Below are 16,508 nucleotides of genomic sequence, written 5' to 3' on the forward strand. Positions count from 1 at the left end.
CGGTCCCCACCACAATAAACACCCGATCGTCCCCGGGGCCACTCCACAATAGCCTTCATTCAAGGTGCCTTGGCTTTGGATATTACCTTGTAAGAGAAAGCTGCCATGTAATCGCCTGTTCGAAACAGCAATGAGTAGATGCTGCAATAGTGTGACGTTTAGATATGCATTTGTATCGAAAAGCTTTTGTGAAGACACCTTCTTTTTTTTTACTTTTTTTTTTGGGTCCTCTAGAGGCACAGAGAGAGAGGCACAGACGTAATCGCCTTTGCAAACTCGACAGACACATCTTACACATGCTACATTATCATCATTGAAAGTATTACAAACCTGAGGGTTGAATTGTTCATTATCTATGCATACGCTGCCCATCCCGAGTAGAGAACGGCAAGGTTACTCAAGTCGGTCGCTTGGTTTATCAGGTCGTTGACCGTCGCTGTTACGCTCAACGTCTTTGACAGCTTCTTCCGAACCACCTCCAAAGCCCGGTCGGCCTCCGACGGCTCATTAACCTGCTGCCCTTTCTTGCCCTTCCTACCGTCTTCATCACCTTCGTCGCCGTCCGTGCTAAATTCACCTCCCTGTAGTTTTGCCAGGCGGACGGGAGAAATGGACCATGAGTACAAAGGATCGTAACGAAGGACGTCGAGTATCGTCATGATCGAGTATGTCTCCTCACGCAAGGCATGTAGTGTGAACTCGCAGCAGCGCCGGAAGACGCCCTCGGTTCCAGTACTACCCATCCCGTCCACAATGTCTCGTGTCAGCCGGAACGGGACGAGCTCTGGCACAGGAAGGATGCGTCCCATCTCAAATGCGACACCCAGGTCGATATGCACGACCTCACCCGTCTTGCTATCCAGCAGAATGTTGTGGCCGTGCCTGTCGCCGAGACCGAGAACATGGCCAAGCATTGAAATAGCTGCAGTTGTACGTGTGTATGCGAGGCGCTTGACAAACCAATCGTCAGGATCGACAAAGTTCTCCATGAAGAAGTACTTCATCACGGGATGGAACTTGTCCATGACTTTTCGATAGGCGGTAATCCGAGCCTCGACGGTCTTACCCTGCGCGTTTGAGATCTCTTTCCTACATTGAGAGCCCTTGAGATCTTTGGGAAAGTACCTCTCGTGGGCTGGCATAAGATACTCGTGCAAGGGAATAGTATTAGGGACGAACTCGATCAGCCCAGATGCCGATGTGAGAGGAAGGACCTTGTACGTGCGGATCCCGAGGTTTCTCTGCTGTGCCGAGCGATGTAGTTTAAGAAGATCCGACACAGCCGCGAAGACCTGCTCCATGATGGCGTCTTGACGGAGATCGTCGTTGCCGCCCTTAACAAGTTGTCGGTATTTCTTGCCATCACTCCCGACTGCCGTAATGATCTTTGGTGCGCTGACTCCAGATGCGATCGACATCTGTGGGTCCAGTTTTGAGATGACGGGCACATCCGAGTAGTCCATAGTCGCTGATACTTCGAGCTGCATAGTCGGGGGAGGGATCTTGTACTTGGCCAGCGCATTTTGAAGCGATTGCGCCGAGTGGACGTCCTTGAGCGCCATCTTTTGTCCAGCCTTAAACTTGTTCGAATCTCGGTCAACAGCTAGGCGATGGTAGTAAGCGCTCGTCCTGTCGATCGCTTGCCAGATGTCCGCGACAGATCTGGTAGACTGCAGCAGCGAAGCCACCTTCTCCGTGGCTTTGAGTCTGAGCACTGCCACTTGATCCTCCTTCCGGATCTTGACCTTTGAGCCTGACCAGATCTGGTACATCCCATGGTATGGATGCTGCAGACAGATTTTGTAGACGAGCTGAATCAGGAGCTTCTGGAAAGGCGAGCTCGGCTGATCCTGCAGTCTAGAAGAGAGCTGGTTCATCAGCGTTGCAAACTTTCTCGTGGGCGCCTTGTCAAGGTGTTTTTTGACGGCCTCATTAGTCGCTGACTCCTCAGAACGCTCCAGCCAGAGAGCCGTGAATCGTAACGCGTCATTATTGTGCTCGTCAGAGGCAGCAAGTGAAAGGAGATAGTTTTCCAGACTGAGCCGCACAAATTCACTTCTCGTCTGCTCCACGCGGCGGAGTTCTTGCTCGTCCAGTGATAGCCATTTATTGGCCTTTCCCAGGTGATTCTTATACCTTTCTTTGAGATGGGCATCGCGAGTGCTCGATATGAGATCCTGAAGCTGAGAGACTTCGTCACTCTTGCCCTTCCGCAGGCTCTGCAGCCTAGCTAGATCCTTCAGGTTGTCTTGGTCTTGCAACTGCTCATCACAGAACATGGCGAACTGATGGTAGACATTCCCAGCTTGCTGTCCCTGAGTGTTCCCTTTAAGGTCTTTGAGAGCGGGTTCGAGGTAATTTTTCTGGATGTGATGAGGTTTCTCCAATTTGGCCACCGACACCTGGTGACCAATTTTCGACAGGAGGTCTGAGTGGCTGACTGGAATCGTCTGTTTCTTGAGGGACGAGTCGCTATTGATACTTTGTAACATGCGGATGGAGTGGATCATTTCACCGTGGTCCCATAATGAATTGGCTGTCTCAATTTTGATGGCGGCGTCAACCCTGATACCTAGTTCGTCGCATGGTCCGATCAGGTCCACAAGTGACGTAGAGAGATTCAGACACTCTTGTGTTGCTTGATGGAAGCGGTATATGCCCGAGGACATCAGCATGCACCTGATCTCAATTTGCCTGGCTTCGGCTGTTGATAAAGCCGGGGCACGGAGCCTGGGCTTCTGGCTGATCAAGCTTAATGATGTCTCTCTGCAAGAAAGCAGGTGGCTGACATCCTCGTACCTATGGTTTGTCAGTTTGCAATTATTTTCGCGTGGGGAACATTCAGTGAGCAGAAGCAAAGTGGGAGGTCTGAGTAGACGGAAATGAGAAAGACAACGCAGCAAAGAACACAAAATCACGGGACGACCCAAAGTTTTACATACCTTCCGCGTCTCATCCACTGGCCACGTCGTTCGAACTTGCCGAGCATACCCTCCAGCTCAGAAAAGTCAGCCACGTTGGCAACGTCGTCAAGCTCAGTTAAGACTGCAAGGGCGCCGAGATGCTGCCGAAGTTTGGCTGCATTCAAACCACGACTGACAAGACTCCGCATAGTCTGGCTGAAGCCGGCATAGATGGCATTGCGCACAGAAAGCGTGTCGGTGGCTTGTTGGACATTTTGATACGCCTTGTAGATGGTTGCGGCACAATTATCGGCGGTTGTTGGGACAGGGAGATTCCACAGCTCTAGTCGGCGTGCTGTCTGGAAAGTGTTCTCCAAAGATGCTTCATCTCCGTCGTGGCTCTGTTGCGTCTGCAACAAGGAATGGGAGAGACCCGCCAGACCCAAAGTGCCAAGAGCTCTGACAAGACACTGGCTATCAATCTGTGATGCGGGATTTCTTCTCCGAATGTGACTATCGTATTGGGCTCCTCGGAAGGCCAAGTTCTTGGAGCCGTCCTTCTCGTACTCTAATCGAGCCAGTACACTCGACAAATCAGCGGACTGTGGGAGTCCATAGTAGGCATCGGGATCGTCAATGTTCTCAAAAATCGAAAGAAGGACTTCAGTAGACTCCTCCTCACGGATTGCAGATGATCTCCTAGACGAGCGAACCGTCTGAGAGGCGGCTACCTCAGTAAACAGTAAGGCGGTCTTATACATACCGCAACGCGAGGCGGCAGCGGCAGCGGCAGCGAAGTCGACATCGAGCCACAACGCCCGGTCCGCGATGGATGTCTCCTGAGGAATGGACTGTGTTCTGAGGTATAAGATTGTGTCGATGAGCTGCTTCTGGTTTGTCCGCGCAGCATCATCTTCGATTTTAAGCCACTCCTTGGCGGCTTGCGACAAGTCGCGCTTGATGTGGGGCTGCTTATCCAGTTGACTATATAAGGCCAGGTGAACGATGAAAGGAAAGGCGTCTTGGGCGAAACCTTTGACGTTCTTGAGAATTGGTACCAGCGCGCTTAGGATGATATACTCGGAAACCGACTGCGCAAGGTAGACGGCGAGCTGCTGAACCCAATCGGAACTCTCTACATGATCCCGGAAGAAGACCTGTGAATCAGGAACAATCGGAGACAGGACAAAATCGGAAGGAGGCGTGCGATATTGAGCCCAGGCGGAGGCCAAGTACAAGGATTCAATCAAGGTCTGCTGGGTGGCAGAGACTAGCGCCACATCTTCCTGTGCTGCTGCTTCTGAGACGACTGCCCTCAACGCCGATTCGGCCAAGCCCCCGATAGCAGATTCCTTGCTTTGAGTGAGTTGTTGCAGTAGATTAAGCAGTCCCTTCTCGGAGTCATTAGCTCCTGGTGCAATCCTGTTGTACTGCGATAACTTGGACTCTTCCAACAGCTCGGATTGGATTTCTCCCGAAGCGGCGAAAGATCTGCCAACAACGCGGCCTGCCCAGGCGAGGTACTCGTCGCTGAGAGCTAACGCATTGCAGCTCTTCCACACAAGTCCGGTGTGGCGCAGGGCATCGTTGTCGTCGGAAATGACATCTTGACGACCCGTCGTGGGCACAGCGAAGTCTCCACACAATAACCCAAGTGCTAGATCACGAGCTGCCTCGTTCAGGAGCTTCGACTCGCGTTCGCCATCCTTGAGAATCTCCATCAGCAGGGTGCTCTCGTGAGTGCCCTTCTCGGCGTTCCCTGAGGATCGAATTTTGGACGCAGACTGGGTAATCAAGCGGAATGCCTCCCGTTGCTGCTCATCAGCAAAGTTGGTCGAGTCGTAGCCTGTGAGATAGGAACTGAACCATGAGTGGAAAGTCTGGGCTTTACTCATGGTCGCCTTGAACTGACTTTCTTGGGTTGTACTTGACTGACTGGACTCGAGGAAAACCCTGAGAGATGCCAGAGTAGACAAGGCGTAGCCAGCGAGAAATGATGGGGTTTGCCCGAGATGGTAGGCCCCTTTGGTGACGAGATATCGACTCACACCAAGTGCGTCGTCGGCGCATTCCGAGTCAACAATGAACGGCCGAACTGATGAAAGCAGCATTTCCAGAGGATAAGCCTCCAGCGCAACGGGGCCAGCGAGAGCAATCACAACTCTAACCTTGCGCAGCACGGAGCAGGCGTGGAACGAGCCCAAGGCAGGATGGACTGTATTGAAAAGCCTTCGGGCGACCGACACCACCAAAGCCGGTGTCCATAGCTCTTGTAGCTCGTACTCCGTCTGGCGACACAAATGGTACAGCTCTCTGGTGAGAAACTTAGCCTTGAACATGGGTTGTTGGTTCGGCGGCAAGGGGATTGTTGACTGAGAGAATGTCTTCATCTCGTTCAATGTCTCAGAGGCGTATTCGAAACTCTTGTCTCTTGAGAGATACTTCTCAATGATGTCTTCTTGGTCGAAAAGATCCAGCAACAGAGCAACAATGTCGGCAAAGTTCAAGTAAATCTGGTCGAGGAATGGCTCTTTGCCCAAAAGTTTCCGAACCCATGTCTCACCACTTTCGCCTTTAGAGCTAGGCGTACTGAGCTCATGTGCAATCGCGTATGCCATGATCTTTGTGAACCCTTGTTTCACCATATCGGCTAGGGAGATACTCAGTCGCTCGGAAAGAGACTGGACGCTGTCGAAGCGACGTCGCATTATCTCTAACGCTGTCGTCTCGACCTGTGCTTCTTGTAGAAGGGCGTCAAGAGTTGGGAAGCCGAAAACCTCATATGGGATGTCCTCGATGTTGTTGATGGCGGCGGCGTTGTCGTCGTCGTCGAGGGGCGCGAGCCATGTGTATAGCAGCTGAGGGCTAAATATTCTGAATAACTCTTGAGGAGAGGACAGATGGAGGGCTTCCGAAACCGTCTCTAGACACCGCTTGGCATACTGAGTGGACAGCATGATTTTCCCCGGCGTCTCGAAGATGTGATAAGTGCATCTCCTAAGCAGGGTTGGCCAGCGGCATGCAAGTTGAGACAGCACGAAGAGACGGAACGCGATACCTTCGAGGTCTTGAGGATTGGTAGGAAGACTTTCCAGAACGTCAAGGAAGACTTTGTCATGCATCTTAAGTACGTAGATGCCGAATACATCCGGCAAAGCGGACCCAATGAAAAACTTGACGGGCAGCGTGCCGTTTTGCATGATTGACAGTAAAGTCCTTTGACAAGAGTCTAGGCGAAGATTGCTGCCATACTGTGGGCTGGTCCTCAGAAGGGCAAGCAGCAGGCTCGAGAGAGACATCTGCGACACTGGGGAAAGGCTGTTGCTTGGCAGATATTTGCTGACAAAGTGATGGTACAAGTCGCCGACCATTTTGGCCATGGGTTGTTTGTCGTCTGTCCAGACCGGCATGAGGCTTTGCAGAATCCTCAAGCTGACTGAGTGAACTACTTCGCAGTAGGAGTATTCGGGCTCGCCAATAATGTCGCCTATTTTCTCAATGACACCCATCGCATCTTCCGCACTGATTGGCAAGTCAGACTCGAAAAGCTCTGAGGTGAAGGTGATACATAACAGGAACTCCTTGTCAGGGAGCGACAATAGATGCTTCATGAACACCTTCCCATCATCTTTGTGCATCGACGCACAATGGTATAGACGTTGGATAGTTTCATGTAAGAATGCTTCCCCATCTAGACTCATGGAAATGCTCGAGCGAGGAACCTCAGATGGCGTAACGCTGACCCTGCTTTCCTGCGAGTCGAAATCATCGTCCACTTCCATAAGATCTTGATCCTGTCCCGAGGATTGTCGCAAAGATCTCTCTTCCACGCTTGCTGCCAGTATCGAGACCAACCTCGCCAGTGGAGCATTGTCTTCAAGACTATTGATGCCCCCTGTGTTAAGTGACGGAAGCACTGGTCGTATTGTTCTCAACAAAACTTGGAAAACTAGGTTGTCACTCGAGTTCGAAGCAGCACTAATGCTGGCCTCGGAAAGCTTGGCCAACGTAGACTCGATGTCTCGTGACTGGCCCGAGTTCAAGTCGACAAGCTGGGTAGCAAGGAGGATGCCTATGATATTTGCAGAGAAGAGGCTGTGGAGTCGGTCTGGCGACATGAGTGCGCCTCCCTCCGACCCCTTTCTCGCCCACGAATCACAGAGATCTTGTAATTCCTCGACCTTTGGGAATAGGAGCTCCAATACTAGTCTCTTTGAGGCATGAAAAGAGGCATCGTTGACCTGAATTGATTCGGAAGTGCTCTGACTAGAGCTTGGGAGGGTGCGCGACTTCGATGATGGTGGTGCGTCAAGAAGAAGGAGGTAACGTGTTAAGACTGCCGTGTGCCACTGTGCCTTCCAGACCTGGCAAATGGAACCTCCGGACACTGTCAAAGGTGTCGAGGCCAAAAGTCGTGCGCCGCAGCAAGCCCGAATCAGGTTGGCAAGTTCAGGAATCGGAGCGTGGGTAGAGTAGTCGCGAGCATAGCCCCAGTCGGCTTAAAAGTGGTTAGATTGATGAATAGCTTCAGCTTCTATGACGACTTACCTGGATTCCATATCCGGAAGATCCATCGAATGACATGGTGATTTGTGGACTGACTTGCGTTGGGCAGCTTGACGTTTCTTAGGGACCGCAGATGAAACATAAGTGTGATGGAAGAGTCCACCAGAAGTGCTGGACCGTTGACATCGGCAGTCGTGACAATGCTGTTGATGTCATCGGAAACATCGTGATAAAGTACAAGATTTCTTTCAAGGATAGTGTGCAAGAGTACGCTGGCGGCACGACTGGCACTGGGAAGACCGACTGCACGAGAAGCTACTTGCCATAGCTGTCTCCATGAGTCTGAGTTATCGGCCGACTTGACCTGTGACATTGCGGAGCTTCGCGTCCTTAGTTTTGGCGATCTTAGTTGTACGCAGTTTTTTTGGGGGGGGGGGCCTACCCGGAACAAGCGAGCATAGCCCATGATACTACCGTGGAGTCCTTATCGCCTACCAGGCCGGCAAGATCAATAACAAGATCCGACACTTCAACTGCAGAGAAAGTCTTTAGTTCGAGGAGAAAAGGCACGAGCTGCAAGGCGATTATCCGGACCGCCGAGCTGGGCGACTGCAGCTTTTCCTGTAAACGCGTCGCCGCAACATAAGTCTTACGCTTTTTGCGCGGTTGCTCCTCTGACGACTGTAAGTTATCCTGTTTGCGGCTCTTCCAAATGATCCGCTCCAAGATGGCGAGGTTCTGACACAAAGCCCATCTTCTCTCCCCCTCCTGGTTGTGTATACGAAGGCCGAAGAGCTCTAGTGTGAAATAGTCCTCGGGCAACCTTTGGGGAACAAATGTGAGATCGTCGAGTTGAAGCTGTGAATGTTTACTGCGTCGCGAGTACTCCAGCCATAGGGAATCGGCGAGTCCTTTCAGCTCGTTGCGGGCTGTATCATCACCATCGAGGCATACAAGACTCTCAAGGTGGAGGTGGACGATCAACATCGTTTTGAGCATCTCGTCCCGGATTGAATTAAGCATCTCATCCTGAGACACTGTTCGCGCCTGCCACCAGTGACTGATCAATGGCACAAGGTCTCTGGCCAAGTTGGCAGCCTGAGAAATGTCATTTGCTTGAATCTCGACAAAGATTTTGTTGATGGAAGCAAAGCTCAGCTGAATCACTTGGCTCAACCCAAGGTGGCGCAGCTGCAGTACTTGAATGATAGTCTCGGATAGAACGCTATATCTTTCGTGAAGTGGCGCGTTTGGCGGGCGGACGAGGAGGTGGATACAATGAACAAGGTCCTGTATGGTGCCGCGATGGATTTGACCCGGCGTCCTTTGGCTGGCATTGGTGCTTCTCCCAGTAGAGAAGCCCAAAGATGCCGTGCCCGGTGCTGGAGATCCCCGTGAGCCAGAGTCTCGATCTGCATTGTCGAGATATACCCGCACGGCATCGACGCAGAAATCGATACAGGTCTTCCACCCGGTAGCATCAAGTGTAACAAGATACTCGACATTTGACTGATGGGATAGCAGGGCGAGGATGGTTTTGACATAGTCTTTCAACAATGGCTCCACGTATGGCCCGTCTTCGGATCCAGTTGGACAGGGCAGGGTTTGGGTGACATGGTCAATGAGAGCAAGCATCGTCTTCCTCTTGAGCTTGCCGGCAGAAGCTCCATGGCCGACAGCAAGCCGAAGGGCTTCGGCGCATTTGCCCAGTCTACTTCCCACCGCAGCCGTCGTCCGCTTGTTGCCGGTATAGCTCTTCTTTTCATTGATTGCACATTTGAATAGACTCTCAAGTATGTGGTGGTAGTGCCTATCACGAAGATCGGATCTGCAACATTCGTCAGCAAAGACCAAGAATGAACATGTGACAGGAGTGCTTACAAGCTAGACGTCTTGCCTTTTTTGTCTAGGAGGTATATCAGGTCTACCACCATGGTTAGTATCCCTGGTCCTGAAGCAGGGCACTGTCACCATCCCCTCGGATTGCATCAAGGCAGGAGAAGAGAAGAGGAAGCAAAGAATATGGGTAGACGGAATGAGACACCGCGAGAAGGGTTTCGAAACTCACCATCCAAGCCCGAGGTCCGCTCTTTAATGTTACCCCCATCGATCAAATCTGCTGCGCTGTCAGTTGTGAACCTGAGAAGTAGGAGAGGGTGTTACTGACCCAGCGCATCATTAACCGTAACGTTCCCCATCTTGATCTTTGGAGGGGCCATTGTTGTTGAGACCGGTAGGGTCTGCTTGCCATCGTCCTGTGGCCTCGTTAGGGATCAATTATTTCCAAATGAATAGAGTTGATGAAGGTTGGAGGACCAACGTAGGCTCGGACAGCGGATGGTCGGCTGGTAAAGAGCGTAGCTGTAATGTACGTACCTTACTGCCTGCTGCAAAAAACCTTGAGTGCACCTTTTGGCGTTGAACGTCATGAGGGTGCAGTCAAGGCAGGCGTGAGCGTGTTGACTGATGTATCAAGGTATGGAGGTAAGGAAGTCGCGACGGAGCTGCAAGTCCGGCACTGATAATATCACTGTTGGCGTCACGTAAAGTTTCACAAGTCACATTGACACCCCAAGGTTATGTTTTGCTGATATGTCGTTGACTTGTCGAACAATTTCAATGTGTCGCGCAAGGCTCAGGTATAACACAGGATGAGCTTCCAGAAAATCATTCGGTGAGACGCGGCACTTTCACAGCCTGTATGCAATCAACAAAGCTCCTTCATAGATTCCTACAGCACCGTGGGAGCTCCTTGCGCCACCTCAGGTACCTTCCCTTCAGCTTGCGACTTTCCCTGCCCTGGTCCCTGCTCGCAAGTAAATTGAGGCAGAAAGTCCCACCACCTACCTAAGACGGATAGATCAGGTACGTCTCTTGTTGACTTCGGCGCGGAACATCTGCAGGAGCCGCAAAGTTTTCTCGACACAGCAACCGCCAATGCATCCAATTGGACACTGAGAGTCCAGGCACCCACCACCAGCCCCCTGGACACTGGACTGACAACATCGACCCGTCCACACGCCTGCGGCACGCCACACTTCCAAGGTTGAAGGACAAGCACCTCTCGTCGCTGCTGAGCTCCACACTAAAATTCCCGGCATCTCGAAAAGCGTCGCCCGCGCAGACCACTCACGACCGGACAAACGAGCAGATCCGGTCGCCTTTCGCCAACGCGACAGATTCGCGGCCTCCCCGAATCTCATGACATAAACATCCTTTTGAGGCCATGCAATAGCGCGCCGACTTCCTCAAAATGGCCGAACCGAATACCCTCGAAGCTTTGCAGGCTTTCCACCGCGACTTAGCTGCCATTCGCGATGGTCGCCCCGAAGGCGTTGACTCCTTGGACAACCCCGTTATCCAAGCTATATTCGAAAGGGAGCTCGAAAAAACATGGCATAGGCCTGCAAGAGACGAGAAGAGCCGTCAGGCTGTCAAGTTAGGTTGGTTTGAAGCTCTGTAGCTTCCCCGTCCTAATATGGTCACTGACACAGCTTTATGCGCCAGGCAAGGTTGTGATCGATGAGGAGGAATACTCCGTCAACGACGAGTTTCAGCAACTGGTACTCAGTCTCGCCGACGAAGCCGAAATAAACGAAATCGATGCCATGCGATGCCTCTTGGATTCCGAGGATGACCCCATCGCAATCGCTCGCCCGCTGCTCGAATGCGCTTTGATCAGGGTCCACCAACAGCGAAGATACACTCTCGACAGCATTCGACTTATGTTCGAGATTGATGCGCTAGACGACGATGAGATTGATCCCGAGATTCTCAATGGTGTGCAGATGTATCTATCTGCGACCGTCTTTCAAAACCTGCCTGGCGAAAAGACATCTTCACAAAAGAGGCTGATTCCGAAGTGCATGTCGGCGATCCAGGATGTCAGAACGTGGCTCCAGAAAATTGCCGACAAACTGACGGCTGTGGCCGTACTGATCAATGGCAGAGGTGGTCAGGTGCCCGAGGAGATGGAGACGATTGAGTTCTCCCGCGTCAGCCTTTACCAGCAGCACGAGCTTCTTTCAATGATCTTGTGCCGCGCAATCGAAAAGAGGGATGCTGAAGTTGGCGATTTCAAGGCTTTCCTGCAACTCTTGAGCAACGTGGACAAGTACGACATTCTTCTTGGTAAGTGCAACGAGTCCTGTGAACGAACTGCATTCACTGACGTCGGCTGAAGCGCATTTATTCCCTGCACTGGGTGCGTACATCACACTATATGGCTCGACTGAAGGGGTTTCGAACCTGAGCATGGCGAGACAACTCAACCCAATCATCTGCCCGCAAGCCGATGAGACGACCCCTTGGCGCTTGGTGTATCTTCAAGCAGCTGTCAAGGCTTGGTGGCTATCAGAGTACAGCGGGTGGTACCTAGATGATTCGCTACTCGGTGGCTTGGAAGGTGTTGATTTGGACAAAGGTGAGCCCCCTGATACTCAATTTGCGGACGTCAGCTAAAGAACCGAATAGAGGACAGACAGAGATCCAAGCAATTCTTGGAGGCTTTAAAGGATGGTGCTTTCGACTTCATCCTCTCCATTGCCGCAGATGTCAAGACGCCCGAGTGGGTCGACCCGTCAAGAATAACGATGCGCAACTGGCTTCAACGAAAGGCGCCTCCGCTCATCTCAGACTCAATCACATTCTCAGAGGAGTTCCAGTCGTCTCTGATGCTTCAGCTAGAGGTCTTTGTCGATGCCTTCATTTCTAACCTTCCCGACGTCCTGCGGAAGCTTCGCGTGGAGGAAGACGAGCAGCGTCAGCTCAGCCAGACACACGAACAAGACCTCGACCTGGAGCGCTTCCTGGTCATCATTTCCTACGCGTATGAGGGCCGTCCGGATGCCGCGATGAATTTCTGGTCAGACCCCGATAGCAATTTGGCTGGATTCATGCACTGGGCATCGCGGAGAGCCTCGACGCCGCTAGTCAGCTCGTTCTGCGAAATGCTACAGGCCATTTCGAGCAACGAGGATTGTGCAACGGCCGCGCACGAATTCCTCTTAGACGAAGGCCACCATGCGTCTGGCAAGATGAGGCGGTCACAGTCCCTCACGTGGCACCAGATATTCAGAGAGCTTGTCTTCTTCTCAAACAAGATCAGAGAAAAGGCCCAGACCCCCCAAGCTCCGTCAACATACCGGCCTGGCAGACCGACTAGCGACCAAGCTGAGGCCGAGCCGGAATCTACGATGATGTTGCAGTCATATCTGCGGCTCATCACCAAGCTCGCGTCCGAGAGCGAAGCCCCGAGGCAATTCCTTCTCAAGGAGCCTAGCTTCAACCTTGTCGAGATGCTCTTCCAGCTTGCAAGCAGTCCGATTCCTGCGGACCTGCGGGCAGGTACATTCATGGCCTTGCGCGCTCTTATTTCACGGAAAACCCAAGAGGAGGCCAACATCATGTGGCAATGTCTGGAGGCCTGGATGAATGGCGCCTACATTATGACGCCAAGCCAGCACCGATCGCCCCAGAGCTCTCCGATCGTCTCCATGGACACTGTCAGCGACGATATTTGCCACGGTTTCGACGAACCCCACGCTTTCATCCAGCTGCTGATCGCGCTCATTTCGCCTCCGGAAGACAGCAGCCCCCTGAATGATGGCCTGCCATTCCCCGAGAACCTTGGTTCGGCGAATCGCATGCCGGGCATCGAAGTCTATGTCGATACTGTCATGGGCAAGGTTTTTGCAAACAAGGCCAACGAAGTCAACGATGTCAACCAACTGAGGATGCTTCGCTTGAGCTGCCTCGAGTTTGCAGCAACTTGCTTGGCGACATTTAACGAAAATCTCATCATCATCGCCAACGAGACAAACATTCCCATTGACTCGGCAATGGCCGCAACGGATCTGGCGACCTACGTCAAGCTGCACCCCTTTGCCCGAGTCATTGAGTGGATGTTCAACGATAAGGTTATTGCTGCACTGGCCCAGACCATTCATCAAGATGCAGTGGACGTCGGCAACGCAGCGCCCACGTCACCCATTATTCTGGGCATCCTCAGAGCGGTAGAAGTGATTTCCAAAGTGTTGGATCTTCAAGCAACTTTCCTTGATCTTGTGCGCCCAATCATCAAGATGCAGTCAAATCACCGACGACCTCCTGTGGCCAATGCCGCATACGCATCCTTCGAGGACGGCTTGGTTGGTCATCTGAGCTTGGTTGTTGACCTCGGGAACTACTGTGGCCTCGGCCACCCCGAGTTGACCCTGTCTTGCCTGCGACTGCTGCAGAAGATGACGGCGTCTTTCAAGATCACCTCTGCATGGTCGTCCACACCGGGCCGCAAGAGCCACCGCAACAAAGCCATCGTCGCGTTGGAGGCGAATGGAGAGCACGAGGCCATTGCCCGGGCTCTCGCCGCAGAGCTGATGACGCCGCTCGACCTCGCCGGACACGCCGAATCACCTAACTACCTTACCAAGACTTACATACTCGAGTTCTTGTCAAGCTGCTTGGCGGCAAGCCCTAACAAGCCTACCATTGCTCACCTTCTCCTCGGGTTTACCTGCGGTGTTGATAGCCTCTCAATAGCGCCAGATGGGACCTTTGCCGCAAGAGATTCGCTCTTTCACAGCATGTTGAGGCTTCTTCTCGAGAGCCCACACGGTGATGCCACATGCATGCGTCACTGGCTCATTTCATTGAAGAGTAGATGTATGCGTATTTTGCGCGTCCTGTGGACGTCACCGCTGTCAGCCCCATTTGTCATTGACGAGTTGCGGGATAACGATATCTTGTTCCACTTCCTGCTACGCGAGGTAGTCATCCAACCCCAACTCCTATGGGAAGAGCACGAAATCAGCATGCCTCAGTTCCCACTCACGGAAGGCGGGCCGACATTCATCGACTTCCTGGCCTTACGCAGCATGAGCTTGGAGTACATATCGATGGAGCTATGCAGCATTTCGCAGAGTCGAATGCCGTCCCTCAAACGACGCATCTTCGAGGCTCTCAACGGCCAAATTGTGGGCGAGAACAACGAGCCCATGCCTATCCCCACGATTTTTGATTTATACGACTTCTCGCTACCAGACGGCATTTGGGACGAGACATTTCCTTCACTACAGTTTTACAAGGATCTGGATCTCAGCTCATGCCTCGAAGAAGATGATCACGGAAATCCCATTTACAACGTCGAACGGGCGAGGGAAATCCTGCAACTCAAGCGTAGTGAACGAAAACATGACGGTGTTGTGCTTACGACACAAGATTTTGCGACTCTGGAACGGGAAGAGGCGATAATCATTGACTACCTCATCTTCTCCAACCGGCAAAAGCGGATAGTATCGCAAAGTCTGGGTGTCCTCAAGACCTGGACAAGCCTGCTTCTCGTCATGGTTGCATCAAACGAGTTCAAGGGCACCGCCGAAGCGTCTTTCTACCTACAAGCGCTACAAGCCATCCTGCCGGGTTTGGAGGCTTCCGCGTTTGAGCGGCCAGAGGAGGCCATGGAGCTTGCTAAATTGGCCAGGGTGCTTCTTTTCAGACTTGATTTGACTGCGAAGCCTTCGCTTGACCGTGAGAGCCAGGCGATTGGCAGCCTGGTCAGCGACAAGCTTTACCAGCTGTTCCAAATCTGCCTGCAAGCCATCGGCAAGTGGACCGGTTCCTCAGATCTCAGAGCAGTGTACTACAGCATATGCTACCGGTACCTGACGGGTATGGTAGACCAAGGACTCCTCGTTGCCGGCCGCCAGAAGACGAACAAGACGATTCAGATGTACGGAGAGAGGCTCATCAACGTTATTTGCGACGATGCGTACGGCAGCGACGCCGCATGCCAGACGGCTGCCTTTATCCTACTCAACGCGTTGGTCAACCTCGGACGGCAAGAAGATGACCAGCACATTGTCGAAACACTCAACCGGCTCAATTTTATCGGAATTCTCGTCGATTCCCTGCGGACCATTCTGCAAGACTGGAACGAGATTATTCACACGAGCAACACGGCGCAAGAGACGTACATCGCCGCAAAGTTTGCGCTGCTCCTGCAGCTCGCCCAGACAAAGTCCGGTGCCAAGTACATTTTGCACGCAAATCTCTTCCGATCCATCGAGGCGTCGGGTCTGTTTGCCGCGGACCCAGAGCTGCAGATTGATCCGACGAACCCAAAGGCCTTGGAGAAGCACTACGAGCTTCTCGCAAAGGTCACGCAGGTCGTTGGCGCGGCCATTGTCAGCCGCGGCTCGAGCAACGTACTACAGGGGCGGAGGTTTTTGACAGAGCATCGCATGTTGGTGACGCACACTCTCAAGCGCAGCGCTGGTATCGGTACCGTTGAGGGACAGGGCGCGTTGGAGGAGAACATTGAGGAGTTGGCAGAGGGGTTCATGGTCTTGATTGCCGCGACCGCCTTCCTGGAGGTAAGGAGTTCTGCTCACGTTCCTTCCAGATTACATATGACACAGTTTGCTGACTTATTGACAGTTTGAAAATGAGGTGATGCCGGAGCCAAAGAAGCAGGGTCCCGTCCTGTTCACCTAAGAACAACCGGGTCTGAGCCGCAAGGGACGGTGTACGAGGCGTAATCAGTGGAAGAATATCAGAGACACAAAGACAAAAAAAAGACTTGAAGATCAGCGTGGATGTCATCTGTGCATAGAACCAGGCGTTTGGGAAGAAGGTCCAAAGGGTCGGAAAGGAAATGGGACACTTTTGGCCGAAGTGTCATACCTAAGTCTCGTCGGGAAAAAACATATTCCCCGAGGAAAGCATGTTTAAATAAAGAGTCGTGATGAGTGTAGAGCTTTTGCATATGAAGTTCGCTGCCCCCTGACCTGACTCGACGTTGGGCCTCACGTGGATCATATCGTCATAGTACTCAAGTCGTCACAGTGCTCAAACGCTCAAGAGTCTCCGTAATCACGGAAATGGCTGAAATGGGCTGTCATTTCGCTTCTGCTGTCCTTGTCCCTGAACAGATGCTAGGGCTCCTCCGCTCGCCCTCCATGAGCGCAATGCTGGTTGAACGGGTATCACAAGAAATCAATGACCAGGCCCTCCCGATCCCCCCCAAACGCACTGTAAATGCTTAAAACCACGCAAGCCTATGCCCCCGCCTTCCCGTGTGTTCGCCAGAATGGATGTACT

General features: G+C 52.4%; 2 protein-coding genes across 2 annotated transcripts; one reads left to right on the forward strand and one right to left on the reverse strand.

Annotated features, from left to right (window-relative positions):
• Nucleotides 1-353: 353 nt before the first annotated feature.
• On the reverse strand, nucleotides 354-9,628 carry BDP81DRAFT_393921 (phosphatidylinositol 3; the record flags this gene model as incomplete). Its single annotated transcript, XM_060587882.1, has 7 exons — nucleotides 354-2,799; nucleotides 2,943-7,401; nucleotides 7,452-7,798; nucleotides 7,852-9,237; nucleotides 9,291-9,333; nucleotides 9,478-9,525; nucleotides 9,577-9,628. The coding sequence occupies 7 exons, from the start codon at nucleotides 9,626-9,628 to the stop codon at nucleotides 354-356; spliced, it is 8,781 nt and encodes a 2,926-aa protein (XP_060445849.1).
• An 884-nt stretch (nucleotides 9,629-10,512) lies between these two features.
• On the forward strand, nucleotides 10,513-16,294 carry BDP81DRAFT_348129 (nucleoporin Nup186/Nup192/Nup205). Its single transcript, XM_060586159.1, has 5 exons — nucleotides 10,513-10,852; nucleotides 10,917-11,540; nucleotides 11,593-11,832; nucleotides 11,883-15,781; nucleotides 15,846-16,294. Exons 1-5 carry the CDS (start codon nucleotides 10,663-10,665, stop codon nucleotides 15,900-15,902), a joined length of 5,010 nt encoding a protein of 1,669 aa, XP_060445850.1. The 5' UTR covers nucleotides 10,513-10,662; the 3' UTR covers nucleotides 15,903-16,294.
• The last annotated feature ends 214 nt before the right edge of the window (nucleotides 16,295-16,508 follow it).

This window comes from Colletotrichum phormii (assembly GCF_030913505.1).
Source record: "Colletotrichum phormii strain CBS 102054 chromosome Unknown BDP81scaffold_9, whole genome shotgun sequence".
Taxonomy (NCBI): domain Eukaryota; kingdom Fungi; phylum Ascomycota; class Sordariomycetes; order Glomerellales; family Glomerellaceae; genus Colletotrichum; species Colletotrichum phormii.